At 55.0% G+C, this 13,640-nt stretch overlaps 1 protein-coding gene across 1 annotated transcript; it reads left to right on the top strand.

The window, feature by feature from the left end:
• Nucleotides 1–5,415: 5,415 nt before the first annotated feature.
• Nucleotides 5,416–8,992, top strand: TIFAB (TIFA inhibitor). Its single transcript, XM_036114306.2, has 2 exons — nucleotides 5,416–5,472; nucleotides 7,815–8,992. The coding sequence occupies exons 1-2, from the start codon at nucleotides 5,441–5,443 to the stop codon at nucleotides 8,386–8,388; spliced, it is 606 nt and encodes a 201-aa protein (XP_035970199.2). The 5' UTR covers nucleotides 5,416–5,440; the 3' UTR covers nucleotides 8,389–8,992.
• The last annotated feature ends 4,648 nt before the right edge of the window (nucleotides 8,993–13,640 follow it).

The following is a 13,640-nucleotide window of genomic DNA, read 5'->3' on the forward strand; positions in this document are numbered from 1 at the left end:
ACCCAGTAATTCCACTTCTGAGTATATAAGCAAAGGAATTGAAAGTGAGGAATCAAACGGATATTTCTACAGCATATCCACGGTAGCATTATTCACAATAGCCAAAAGGTGGAAGGAAGAAACCCAGGTGTCTGTTGACAGCTGAATGGATAAACAAAATGTGGCACATACAATGAAGTAATTCAATGGAGTACTGTTCAGCCTTAAAAAGGAATGAAATTCTGACACATACTGTAACATGGATGAACCTTAAGGAGATTGTGTTAAGGGAAATAAACCAGTGACCAAAGGACAAATACTGTATGATTCTACTTATGAGGTACCTAGAGTAGTCATAGAAACAAGGAGAATGGTGGTTGCCAGGGGCTGGAAAGAGGGGGAAATGGGGAGTTTTTAATTGGTTTAGAGTTTCAGTTCTGCAAGATGAAAAGTTTCTGAGATGAGTTGCACAACAATGTGATTATACTTAACACGATGAACTGTACATTTAAAATGGTTAAAATGGTAAATTTTATATATTGTACGTTTTACCATAGTTTAAAGACCGATAACTATTTGCAGAAGGAGAGCTCTTTTTTTTCTCCCTCCTGTTGCCATCAGATCCGTACAGAGTATTTCTAGGCACCAGGAACCACCTAAATTCCCACACAGAGGTTTTTTTTTTCATGGTATGTTAAAAGTCTGCCTTTGAAGACATGCTAATTTCAAAATACACTTTATTCCTAAACTTTAGTTAAAAGTACTTCTGCTAGGCTTTTACCTCACTTAATTAAAAACAAAAAGCCCATGTTTGATGTGAGTTACGCTGTGTTTGAGGCCATCTTTCCTGGCCAGATGCATCCTCTAAATAAGAGCAAGCTGTGTTTCTTCCGTATGGGTTCTTGACTGAAACAGAAAGCAGCCCCAGGCAAATCCTTCTGACCAGGCGAAAGCTGCCCCCTCTTAAAGTGTTAAATGAAGATGATGGCTATAGGGCAGGCATGATAATTCCCATTCTCCAGATGAGGACACCGAGGAGGCCGGAAAGGAAAGGAAAAAAGTGACTTGCCCCAAAGTCTGTCCACAGCAGAGGCAAGGTTGGCTCCGGGTGAGGGCTCCCTCCCTGCCCTTTGATCCTCTGCTGCTCTGGATGCCGTGGGTGAAGGTGGAGGGAGTGCACGCTGGCCAAGACCAGGCTGCCTCCTCCTTCCCCAAGCCCCTGCTCCCCTGGCCACCCAAGGGATGGCCCTTTAGCTCAGCGAGGAAAAAGGAGGTCAGAAGCAATATGTAACTTCTAGCCTTACTAGCACCGGCTCTGTGTGGCCTGACCACCCCACGGGACGTTAAGAGCCAAGAAGGCCTCAGAATTCCAGGCGCCCGTCCCCAGGCCTGCCTCAGGCACTGGTCAGGGCTCAGGGACTTAGCCCTTAAGTAAATGTTTATTAGCGGATTTAGCAATAAGTAAAATTGACATGTATTAAGCACTGAGCATAATCATGAAATTAGGCTTAGCGGCAACCCCTAGAACAGGGGAGGGAGCGTGGGCCCGAATGGCAGAAGCTTCTGAGCACCTTTTTCTCACCTTTTCTGGTTCCTCTGCAGGTGGGGGCCGCCACAGTCACGCTGGCCAGCCCAGCCTCCATATGGAGGCCCAGCCAGCATTCTGGGAGAAAACACAGAGGGAACAAGCAGTTGGGGCCCCCTGATAGCCACTTGCTTCCCACCGGGGCTCAGGCCAAGAGACTAGCAGAGCTGGTCAAACACTGAGAGATCCCCCTGAGAGGACTCAGTAAAGGGGGAGTTACCTTTACTGAGATAAAGGTACCCACCGTTACCTTGCAGTTATCATTCTTATTAGCCAAGAGCATGGGCCTGGGGGAGGAAGAGTCATTTCCAGAAACTGGGTACTGACTCCCACCTTCCTCCATGTGGGCTTTGTCCCACATCCCACCCTGCAGAGTCAGCCCAAGTGTCCCCTCCTCCAGGAGGCCTTCCCTGGTGTCCCTCACCCCTGGTAGGTTAGACTCCCCTCCTGGGGTTCATGGTTCTGTGCACCCCACTCCCCTCACAGCGTCTATCTCTATGAATTACAGGTGTTCTTTTTCTTACCTGAGAGCTCAGTGGGGACAGGGAGCGATCAGTCGGATCAAACTAACAATATATGTATAGACCATGTATATAGTATGTACAGAATAACAATCGCAACAAACATAGTAACTCTATCCACATTCCTCTTACCACGCATGTGGCCCTGGCCTAGCTGTGTGCTTCCCATGCACTGACTCTCTGGGGGCCCCCTCCCCGGAGGGCCCCAGTATTACTCCACTTTACAGTTAGGGAAGCCTGGCTTCTCATCCTTGCGGTGCTGTGCACTCAGGCTGTGTTCTTGCGCAGGCCACTTACCCCTTCGGAGCCTGTCGTCCTGGCCCCTGTGCTTGGAAGCTCTGCTCCACAGGCCTCCTGCTTCCGGTTTTATCCCCACGATCCATGGGTTGGTGTTCTCGGGTGACGTTTGCTGTGGAGTCACCTGGGGCCATTTAAGACCATTTTGAGTCAGAGAAGCAAGGACTCTGTCTCCTTGCCACCCCAAGCACTGGGCCTCCCTCATGCTCTCCTCCCCAGCTCCCCAGTGGTCCCAGGCATGACACCTCCATCCTTTCATCACTCTCCCCTTCCCCTTGAAGCGCACGTCGCTAGGTTTACGGGTGCTGCCACCTGGTGGTCACAGGCCGCCAGGACATAGTGGGGTGGCTGCCGCAGACTTGGCTGGCTGCAAGCTGGCCCCTCTCTCTACGCAGTGCTCTGCCAGCCGGCCAGGTGGAGCACGTTTGCAGGAGGCAGGATAGCTGGACTGCAGAGAATGCCAGCTAGAAGGCACGGCAGCTTCATGATTAGGTCCAAGAGCGCTGCAGAATGGGTCCGAGTCCTAGTTCTGCTGCTTCGCAGATACGAGACCTTGGGCTAGTCGACTGATCCCTGGGAGCCTCAGCTTCTTCACCTGCCAAATAGGTAACCTTGTCCTCCTGTGTTGGGGCCACATGCCCCAGCCATCACCTGGAGATTCTTCCCAGAGCACCCCTTTAACTTCATTATCATTTAAAATGGAATTTATGTTAAATTCATGCAAATGAGGTATTCAACTCCAAATTACGTTCATTTTAAGCAAAACCTGGGGCCTTCTGAGAATTTGGGGTTTGTGCAAGCTGCCAGGCTACTCGGCCAGCCCTTCTCACCAGAGGCATCTACCCACTCTTCTGCTGTTAAGGGTTCAACCACGAGCAGCTCTCATGGACCACCTTCTTAAGGCCGTTCTTGGCACTTGGCGTGTATCTCAGCGCACACAACAACAAATCATCCTGATTTCACAGAGTAGAGATCAGTTCAGGGAGGCCGAGTAACTTGTTTGCATTCACGCACTTGCTAGAAGAAGGAATCAAGCCTCACACCAGAGTCTGTCTGACATGAGAATCCTCGCCTGCCCACCATTATAGAGAGCTCTGGAAGCTGTTGTTCTGTCCTGAGTTCCCCAAGCAGCACATGACAGGGACATTTGCTCACTGATGTACACTCCTCAGTGTCCCAACACCAACCAAAGTAGGGCCTCCTGGCCCAAGGGGGCCAAGAAGAGTGCAACCAGCACCTCCACTCCCCCTGCTCTCCCTCTCCCCTCGGGGGACTACCAGCCAGTGACCTGCAGGACTTGGGCAGGACTTCCGGCTCGCCTTCGGAAGATGCAGCCCGGGCAGGACTTCCTCGTAGCAGCTAATTCCCTGGCTGTTTCAGTTCTCTCTTCCTGGGAACTGCTCTGAACCAATTTACTGAGGTCACAGGGGTCACGAACACATCTCCTCTACCCATCTACTCTCCCACGCCAGGGCTGGGAGCATGGACCTAGACCATGGTTGCAGGGTGTTGTGGGGACACCGTGTCCCGTCCCTAAGGGAGGAAAACTAAGGTCTAGAGAGGGGATAGGGCTCACTCAAGGTCACGCACCAAGGGACAGCAAAGCCCCTGCTCGGCTCTTACCTATTGCCCACTGCCCTGGGTTCCCCAGGGGAAGGCTGACATCCTGTGTGGACCCCGATGGGGACAGGCCTCCCACACACACCTGGCCCAGCTCTGTGCATGCTGGAGCTTAGAGACATAGTGGAGAACATGGGCAATGGGGAGGCAGCCTGTAGTTGATGCTTGCTTTCCTCCAGGGGCAGATACACTTCCCAGCTCTGGGGAGCCCCTCTGGGGTGGTCTCACACTGGCTGGGATACACAGGGATGGATGACTCTTTCTAGATCTTCCTATTGTCCTTCTCAGTTACTAAGCAACCAACTAGAGTCTAAATGCTCAGAAGAGAGAAAGCAGACTAGGCCCTGAGTCGTGCCCAGAGGAGCTCAGCCCCCAGGGTGTGGCCGGCCGAGATCTCCGGGGCTATAAGGGTCACCCCTGAGGAACGGGTAAGCAGTGGATCTGGGGACAGCGAGGCAGATCGGGGCCACCTGCGCACTGCACCACCCACCTACATGCCCTCCAAGAGTCCCCAGGATAGCCTGGGTTTGATGGGAAAAGGGGAAAGGATTATAAGCTGATTCGTTCCAGGGCCTTGGGCCAGGGACTGCCCCTCTTAGGGCCTCAAGTGTCCCCTGTATAAGATGGGCATGTCTCCTGCCCACTTGGTGGGTACAGGGAAGGCTGTATGAATACACTGGTGGACGATGAACACGTGGGCCACGTGAAGGGTTAGCACCATGGTGACACTGGGGCACTTTCAGGATGGCCAGGGTCCACAGTGCTGGGCCAGCATCCATCGTGGTCTCCTCCAGGCTGCCCCGGGAGGCCAGCAGAGCCCAGGAGGGGTGGGCAAAAAAGATGGCTTTTCTGCTCTCCTCCAAGACAGACTGCCCACCGTGAGCAGCCGTTACCCCCGCCCCCTGAGGCCCTGCCCTTCCGCGACACTCCGTGCACGGCTCTGTTGCCCACAGCTCCCTCGGTCACTCCTGGTCCAGCCATAATGCTCTCCTCACAGTCACCCACGTAGGGGGGTTCCCCTCACTGACCCTCTACTCAAAAAGCCTCTCCTCTCTAAGAGGCCTGGGATGCCTTCGCCCTCACCCGCTTGGCAGCGGAGAAGAGGAACTCTACCAGCTACCAGGACTAGACACAGCTCTCCAGGTCCCTGAGGACGGGCCACGGACCCAGGCAGTGCTGACACCCCACGGGGAACCCCACCTCTCAGGGGCCTCTGCTAGCAAGGATCCCAGGCTGGGGTTTCTCAACCTCTCGGCACTGGGGTTGCACTTCTGCAATGGGAAATTACACTTCCATTTTCTTTCCTGAAGGGAAAAAGGAAGAAAGCAGCGACACGGATGAATGACGTGACGCGTCATATCCCCGCACGGCAGCTGTAACCGCCAGCCCAGGCCCACCCCGGCTCACAGCCACGTGCTCCTGAGAGCTCACAGCTGCAATGTCAGGTGCAGATGGGCCCCTGGCAGAAAGGTAGGTGAAGGTCAGGGGGACTGGAGCCACACAGCCAGGGGAGAGGGCCTGGTGGGGCCGGGAGCAGGGCCCCCGCTGGCTCCTCGCCAGGCGCCTGTCTTCCTACTGTCCCGCCCCAGAGACAGCACCGGGAGGGCTGCTTTCTGCTTCCCCAGAAAACCCGGGGCGTCCTGGAGACAATGTGGGGGCCTCGTCAGGGGCTCTGCCCTGGCAGGGAATTTCTGTCAGCTCTGGAGTGCTCAGTGGAGTGGAAGAGTAACGTCTCCCGAGCAGTGGTGAACCCTAATTTCTGCGGGATTCTCTCAGGATCCTTGGGCCGTAGGATCGAGTCCTGGAAGTGAACTCCGAATTTCTGGCCAGGCCTGAGGACTTGGACACCCAGCTCGGCTGTCCTGGGCCCGGCTTACCTTCCGTACCTCAGGAGGAGGTTTCCCGCAGGCTGGGGCCTGGGATGTGGATGGAGACACGTGTATGTCTGTGCTTTAGGAAGAGGGAGGGTCCTGAGGGGCCCGGCCCTCACTATCCGAGTGGAAGGTCCTCACTATTCGCTGACTTCAGCCAGAAGGTAGAAGGGGCCGAGGGTCCGGGACTCGGACTACCTGTGACAGGCTTCCAGTCCCACAGCCCTTAGGGACCAGGCTCTCATTTGCAGTATACCAAAACCTGATTTCACAGGATTTTCTTTTTTTTTTTTTTTAAAGATTCTATTTATTTATGTATTAGAGAGCGAGAGAGAGAGAAACAGCATGAGAGGGGAGAAGGTCAGAGGGAGAAGCAGGCTCGCCGCTGAGCTGGGAGCCTGATGTGGGACTCGATCCCAGGACTCCAGGATCATTACCTGAGCCGAAAGCAGTCGCTTAACCACTGAGCCACCCAGGCGCCCTCACAGGATTTTCATGTGTGTGTGAGCATCTCCTCATTTAGCCATTTGCCAGATGTGCCCCCAGACAGATGTTGTGGCCAGGCCCGGTGAGCACGGGGCAATGGGACACAGAGCAGCCGCTCAGACCACAGCCTGCCCCTGGGGGGCCTCAGAGACAGCAGGAGGAGCAGAGCTCAGGGAAGATAGGACAAGGACCCACGTGACTCTGGTGTGTTATGAGAAGCTGTGCTGAATGGGGGTGTCCAGAGGGGGTCGGAGGGCAGAGAGAGGAAAAGAGCTTCATAGGAGAGGCCACATTTGAAATGGGTCTTTTAAAGATGAGCGGTATTTGGGCAGAGTTTGGGACGGAAGATGACTTCTTAGCAGAGAAAATACCGTAGGCCGAAGCCTGGTGCCGGGAAAGTATAGAATTAGTTATTCAAATCCACTCATCCCTTGGTTCCCACTGAAGGCGGTGGCAGGTTCCGCACCATATGGGGTTGGTGGATGTGCCAGAGAGTTTATATTCCTCAAATCCACGTGGGAGCAAAGCCAACTGTTGTAAGCAGCCTTACTGCATGTGCCAGTAAGATTCTAAAGGACAAATTACCAGAGGTGGAGTGGCTGGGACAAAGGATGTGTGCATTTCTCACCGTGGCAGCCTTGTTACTTGGTCTCTGCAGAGCCCCTGTTGGTTCTTGAGCGAGATCTCCCGGCGCTCTCCACCTTCTTTCTCAGGATCTGCCTTCTGCCCATATAGTGAGACATTCATGCCCAAAATGCACTTGGCGTGGTGCCAGGCTCATAGAAGCACTTGGAACATGCTGGCTGTTTTTATTCTTTCTCTGGGTCTCCAGGCAGCCTTTCTGGGCCCCCGGCAGCCAGCTGGGCTTCCCGATTCTGTGTCTGTCCACAATTCCTGCCGCTAGAAGCCTCTGTCTTCTCCACCAACTGGGCGCTCTGGAGATCAGCGGCTTCTTCTCCTGTTGCCTGTGCTCATTGCCAGCAGCTGATCGGTGCCTGGCTCAGGCAAGGGCTCAGCAACGGTTTTTTGTGTGACTATTGGATACAGGGAAGGTGTATCCTATCTGCCTGTCCTTCCCTTCCCGTGAAACAGGGCCAGATTGTCTCCAAATGATAGTGAGCCACCAAAACCACACCATGAAAGCTGGTATGCCTTATGCCTTGCAAAGACAAGGACAGGCATCCTTATATTACAGAAAAGAAAGCTAAAGCTCAGAGTGGATGAGTGGTTAAGTCCTACTCACAGAGCGTGCTAGAGATGAAGCTGAGGCTAGACCCAGCGGGGCTGACCTTCCACACCAGCTCTAGCCTTGGCGCCATCCTGACTTGGACAGAATGACCGGATCCACACTCGGTGCTCTGCTGTGCTTGGCCGGAGGTGGTTCAGGGTCCCTGAGCTGGGCAAGCATGTTTAGGCTCAAATCACATTTTTTTGTCTGTGCTCCATTCTTCCCAGGCTCCTGTCCACAGAGAGGGCCCTCACGGTCCTGCATGTGAGCCTGCATCACCCCGCGCAGGACCCGGACACCTTTGCCAACGTCCCAGCGCGGCTGCAGCATGACACCAGCCCGCTGCTGGTGGGGCGCGGCCCGGATGCCCACCTCCGGCTACAGCTCCCCCGCCTCTCCCGCCGACACCTGTCGCTGGAGCCCTACCGGGAGAAGGGCAGCGCTCTGCTGACCTTCTGCCTGAAGGCCCTGAGCCGCAAGGGCTGCGTGTGGGTCAACGGGCTGACTCTGAGGTTCCTGGAGCAGGTTCCGTTGAGCATGGTCAACAGGGTCGCCTTCTCCGGCATCCAGATGGTAGTCCGCGTAGAGGGAGGCACCTCCCTGGAGGCTTTTGTCTGCTGCTTCCGTCTCAGCCCCTCGCCCCTGATTCACAGGCCCCAGGCTGAGGAGACTGATGAATGGGAGAGCACCTCCCAGGAGCAGCTTCCCCCAAGTTCAGGGCACTGGGCTCCAGGTCACCTGGGGCTTCTCCATGGCCGTTCCCTGCCAAGCCCTGGAGGAGGAGCAGAAACACAGCTCTAGAAGGAGACCTCAGACAGCGCTAGCCCCACCGGCTGCCCAGAGCAAGCCTCACCCGTAAGAGGACTTGAACTCTTGGAGCGACACCACGCGAGGTTGACAAGCAAGACCTGCTTGGTAATAATGAACTGATTCTGCAAACACGAACAGCCTGGGTGGGGGAGCGCCCCCCACGGTTACAGCTATGCAAGGTAATGGGAACTTCATATACTTTTAGAGGCCCTGAGGGGTTCTGAGAGCCTCTCTCAAGCCTTTCCCCACATTTCCCTCCTCTTGTCTGCCTAGGAGTTACTTTATGTTGCTAATTTTGCCTGCTGCTTAAGAGCTGGAGTTTGAGGTTGCACCAGGAATGCATGGACACATGTAACAATTACGTTTGTGGTAGCTCCGGGTTACCTTGGCCTTTCAAATACCCACAGGCACTCCGGGCTTAGGGAAGCCTGTGTTTAATAAACTGCAAGTATTTCATTAAGCTGGCATACCCAATAGGATTCCCTGATCCCCAGATGGGCTGCATGCGCGCCACGTTGTCACACAGAGGCGGGGGCGGGGAAATAGAGAAGAGGTGTAAGAGGAAATTGGAAAGGTGGGGGCTCACATTTCTAGAAAGGATGCGGGCAGAGCTCAGGGTTTCCTGGGGGTGGGGAGCTGGGGGCTGGGCCTGCCTGGAAATCCGTTGTCCCAGTCATCCTCGAGTTCCCTCACTCTATCATTTCTGGATCAAAGCCTTGGCTGATTAGAGGGCCAGGTCTTCAGGGAAAGGTAGCTTCCCAGAGCAATGGGCTCTTTCAGGACTAATTCTATGAGAGGGTGGGGAGGGAGGTTGTGGTAGAATTTAGCTCAGCTGTTATTTTACTCAAAGTGGGTCATATACCAATGGGGGTGGGGTAGTCTTTCAAAAATAAGGGACAACTAGGGGCGCCTGGGTGGCTCAGTCGTTAAGCGTCTGCCTTCGGCTCAGGTCATGATCCCAGGGTCCTGGGATCGAGCCCCGCATCGGGCTCCCTGCTTGGCGGGGAAGCCTGCTTCTCCCTCTCCCACTCCCCCTGCTTGTGTTCCCTCTCTTGCTGTCTCTCTGTCAAATAAATAAATAAAATCTTTAAAAAAAAAAAAGGGACAACTAGTGAGTCAGGCGGGCCAAGGGTGGGACAACTTTCTCACTGAACAGGGGAGCTGAGCACAGCCCCCACTCTCCATGTCATCCTAGTGGCAGTGGGGGTTGGAAGTGTCATTTAGAAACAGCGTTCACCTGTGTAAAGAAGAGAGGAGCCTACAAACTCAGGTGGTCATCATCATCCTAGAGCCTGCTCTAGGATATCTGAGACACTGAGGCCATGGTGCTGCCAACCAGCTGGCTCACAGCCTCAGGCCTCTTACCATGTCCAACAAGGCTTTCAACACTCTCTACTTCCCACCCGAGAAGAAAAACCCTTTTGCACCCCAGGCAGGCTACAACGAGATTCAGCTGCACTGCCAGTTCTTCCCGGGGAAGATAGCAGTGGGCGGAACTCAGGCCTGTCCTGGCTGGGGAAACTTCCCTTCTAATAGGGAATAAGGCAAGGACACTGAGATTACAGCCACAAGGCACAGGAGGGCAAGGGCTGCAAAGAGAGGGGGCTGTCCAATACAATGAATGGCCCCTCGGGGCCCCCAAGCAGTCCTTCACTCAGTCATTCAACAAACTTTCACCAGATGTGAGGCAAAGCCCCAGGAACCCACAGTGAACTAGGCAGGCAAAGTCCCTGCCCTCAGAGAACTTATGTGGGCTCACGAAAGACACCTGTGGAGGAGTTAATCCCTTCATTATTTGATCCATTGTTACTGGTGCTCTAAATGTGTTTTCTGTCTTCCAGCTGGGGTTAGCATTCGCTGTACCATTAAGTGGCCATGTCTGCTGAGTGCTTACTGTGTGCTCAGTGCTTTGCCAGGTGCCGTGTGCCTTGCTCAGCTGAATCCTCAAAACACCCGGACAGATCATGGTATTAACACATTGTATCGATGAGGAAATCAAGACTTAGAAAGGGTATCTTGCCCAACATCATGTCACTCACTAGCTGTGTGATCTTGGGCAAGTGACTTAGCCTTCTCTTGTCTCCATTTGTCCCGCTGGAAAGTGGGTAAGATAATAGTACCCATCCACCGGGGATGTTATGACAGTCTTAGGAGGGGGCACGTGTAAATCTCGTAGGGAAACATCTGTCACACGGTAGGCACTCAGTACGGGTTAGATACCTACCATGCTGAGACCTAAGAGAGGCAACATAATAGGTCCATAGGCAAGGGCTCACCTGGGCTGCATATATGGAGCTAGAGGCGGTTGGAAGCCTGGCAGACCAGCTGCAGAGCCCAAGAGCACACCTGCATTCTGTGATCACCTGATAAAGGGTTTTGTCTTTGCCAGAGACCCGGGGGGCAGTCAGGAGGGGGCTTTTACCTGTTGCTTACACCAGAAGGCCCAGTATTCAGAGTTTGTAGGATGGGAGACACCCTGTGAGGTCTGGCAAGCAGAAGCAGCCCACTGTTTTGGAACCGCCTTTATATGTCACACACAGATCCTCAGTGTAGCGATGATCCCTCCAGAGACCAAGATGTTCCCCAACTCGGCTAGGGAGCAGCAGTGCACCTACAGAACTGGGAACCCCCAGCCTGGACACTACACCTGATCTTCGAAGGCAGAAGAGAGGAAGCTGGCTGGGGCCATGCACCCCGGAGTCCCAGGGGGCAACTCCCCCACTGCCATTGAGAGGGTCCTCTCCCCTCCAGGAAGCAGCAGTAATCTCTCCCAGCTGGGGTTCTCTGAGAGGAGAGAAGCTGCCTCCAGATGAGGAGTCTGAGGTTCAGAGTCAGGCGTCCCGGCGTCCCTCCGAGAGCACAGGGTGAAGCGCAGGGCAGGCTGAAGGACGTGAGCCAGAGACAGGGCGGGAGGGAGCCAAGACACATCCCGCTTGTTTCAGACTCTGTTGATTCACAAACTCTCCTTGCAAAACTCCCTGCTTGCCTCGCACCAGCAGCAAAGCTCTGACCCAGGCTAGATTCCATTTTTCTTGAGTAGAGAACCGCTCAGATCACCAGGTCCCTGCACCCACTCCCATTTTCATACCTGATACCCCTTTCCTTGGCCTGCAGAGACAGCTTGAGCAGGTCGCAGAGACCCTTCCAGCAGTGAAAGCTTTCTCTCGCTCCCACGTGTGCAGGGCAGTGCACGCAGGTGAGGGGTGCGTGTGCATGCCCGCACCAACACAAGCCATCCGCGCCCGCTGGGGTGTCTCCCGGCCGGGGCCTCGGTTGGAATTCCTGCTCTACTGCGCACTAGTTCTGTGACCTTGAACGAGGGACTGAATTTCCCTGCTCCTCAGTTTCTTCTGGAAACCGGGAAAGGTAACGGCTGGCCGTGGTGGTAAAATGAAGACCGCATATAAAGCACCTAGGGCAGCGCCCGGCATATAGGAAGTGCTCGATCGCCGAGTTAGCTTTCATTGTCCAGTCCAAGGGACCGAACTGAATGCAGGCAGACCCAGAGTCTCAGCTCACACACACACACACATCCGCTACAAAGAGCTACATCAGCTACACTCAGGCAGCCCCCAGAGCACTACAATTCTGAGACCACATCTGGAAATCTAGGAAATCATCCCCTGTGCCCTTTCAGGCATTTTAACCCTCCCAGTCCTCTGCTTTTCCAAAATGGGAGTCTTCCCAACCTGTCTGTAAGTGAGACACTGCAGCCCCCTGAGCCCCGTTTTGAGGGAGACCCGAGAACCCCCCATAAATATGCAGGGCTCTGAGGCACGAGCAAGCACCATGAGGCTGTGATGGCAGACGCATCAGACAGCGCAGTCCTGGCTGTGGCCTAGAGCAAGGGAGGCCACAGCTGGGCACCCGCAGTCCCACGCAGGACATCAGAATGCTGTAGCCATCGTTTTTGTCGCCCTGTGAGACTCCGGGCTCCACAGAGATGAGGACCACAGGTTGTCTGCTGTTGTGTTCCTGGTGGCCATCAGGGAGCTGGCCAGAGAACGGCTGGACAGACAGATGGGCAAGGAAGCGGTCATGAGCCAGGCAGGCGAGGGCATGGCCGAGGCTTATAGTGATGGGACAAGAGACGGGCCGGCCGGCTGAGGCAGCAAGGCTCTGAAGCCGTGGGCAGACAGTAAGTCTCTGCCTGCTCTAGGCCCCGGTGGGGAGAGCCCAGATCCTCTAGCTGGGGCAGAACGCGGCTGGTGCTTCTCCCCGGTGCTTGAGCCTCTGCAGCCCAAATCAACCCAGAAATCTGGGTTTTGGGAATTCTGTGCGACATCTGCGGGAGGTTGACAGATCTGACAGTCCCCAAGTCACTGAGGATAGCTCTCAGGCAGCACTTCCTGCCCTAAGCAGAAGCACAGAGACGCCCCCCCGGAGACCCTAGGAGGGGCTCCAAGCTCGAGCAGTCACAAGTTGGGCTGGCAGGAGTGAGTCGGGGCCCCCGAGGCTCACCACCTCTCCATGGGATGTGGTTTGACCCCTCTGCTCCACCCCCGTACAGTGGAGGCCACCTCCACAGAGCCCCCCCACACACTCTAGGAACACACCGCCTCCCTAAGCCAACACCCCGCCTGCACAGACCAGAGCTGTCCCATCAAGAGATTCCCTGTGGTACAGAAAGCTAAGAGGTCACACTGCGGGAGGCATCTGCATTTTCAAAGAAAGGACTGGAGAGGGTGATGTCTACTCTGAAGGAGTGGGTCTCGCTGTAGAGAGAGTGGCATTAAAGATTTCACAGGAGGCCAATAAAGGAAACATTTCCCTTTCCCCTCAAATGGTCACTTCATCAATGTATAAAGCAAGACATAGCCAGGGCCTGGCTCAAGGTCTGCCTGGGACTAAGTGGAGCTGAGACGGGGTTCTAACAGAGCGGAGAACGGACTCTGCCTAACAGCCCACCGAGCGGCCAGGCTGCTGTCAGCAAAGACATGGGCAGAAGCAAGTAAGCCCCATGCAGTGTGGACGGTTCCTCGCCACCCCCACCCTGGGCTGTGCGGGGGAGACCTGCCTCCCCCTGTGCCTACTGTGGGAGCTCCGTTCTCCCCCCTCAGCTTCCAGCCCCTCACAGCTGCAGTGCTGATGTTGCCGTCAGGTCAGCTGGTCCCCATACGGGACCCTCCAGCTCCCTGTCGCTGCGGCAGCCCGGCCCACATCCTGGTGCTCAGGTCGCAGGGCCCCGGGCAAGGCTTCGGGAGAGCAGCAAACAGACCCAGCTGCTCTGTCTCCAAGAGGAG

Source organism: Halichoerus grypus, chromosome 2 (assembly GCF_964656455.1).
Source record: "Halichoerus grypus chromosome 2, mHalGry1.hap1.1, whole genome shotgun sequence".
Lineage (NCBI taxonomy): Eukaryota > Metazoa > Chordata > Mammalia > Carnivora > Phocidae > Halichoerus > Halichoerus grypus.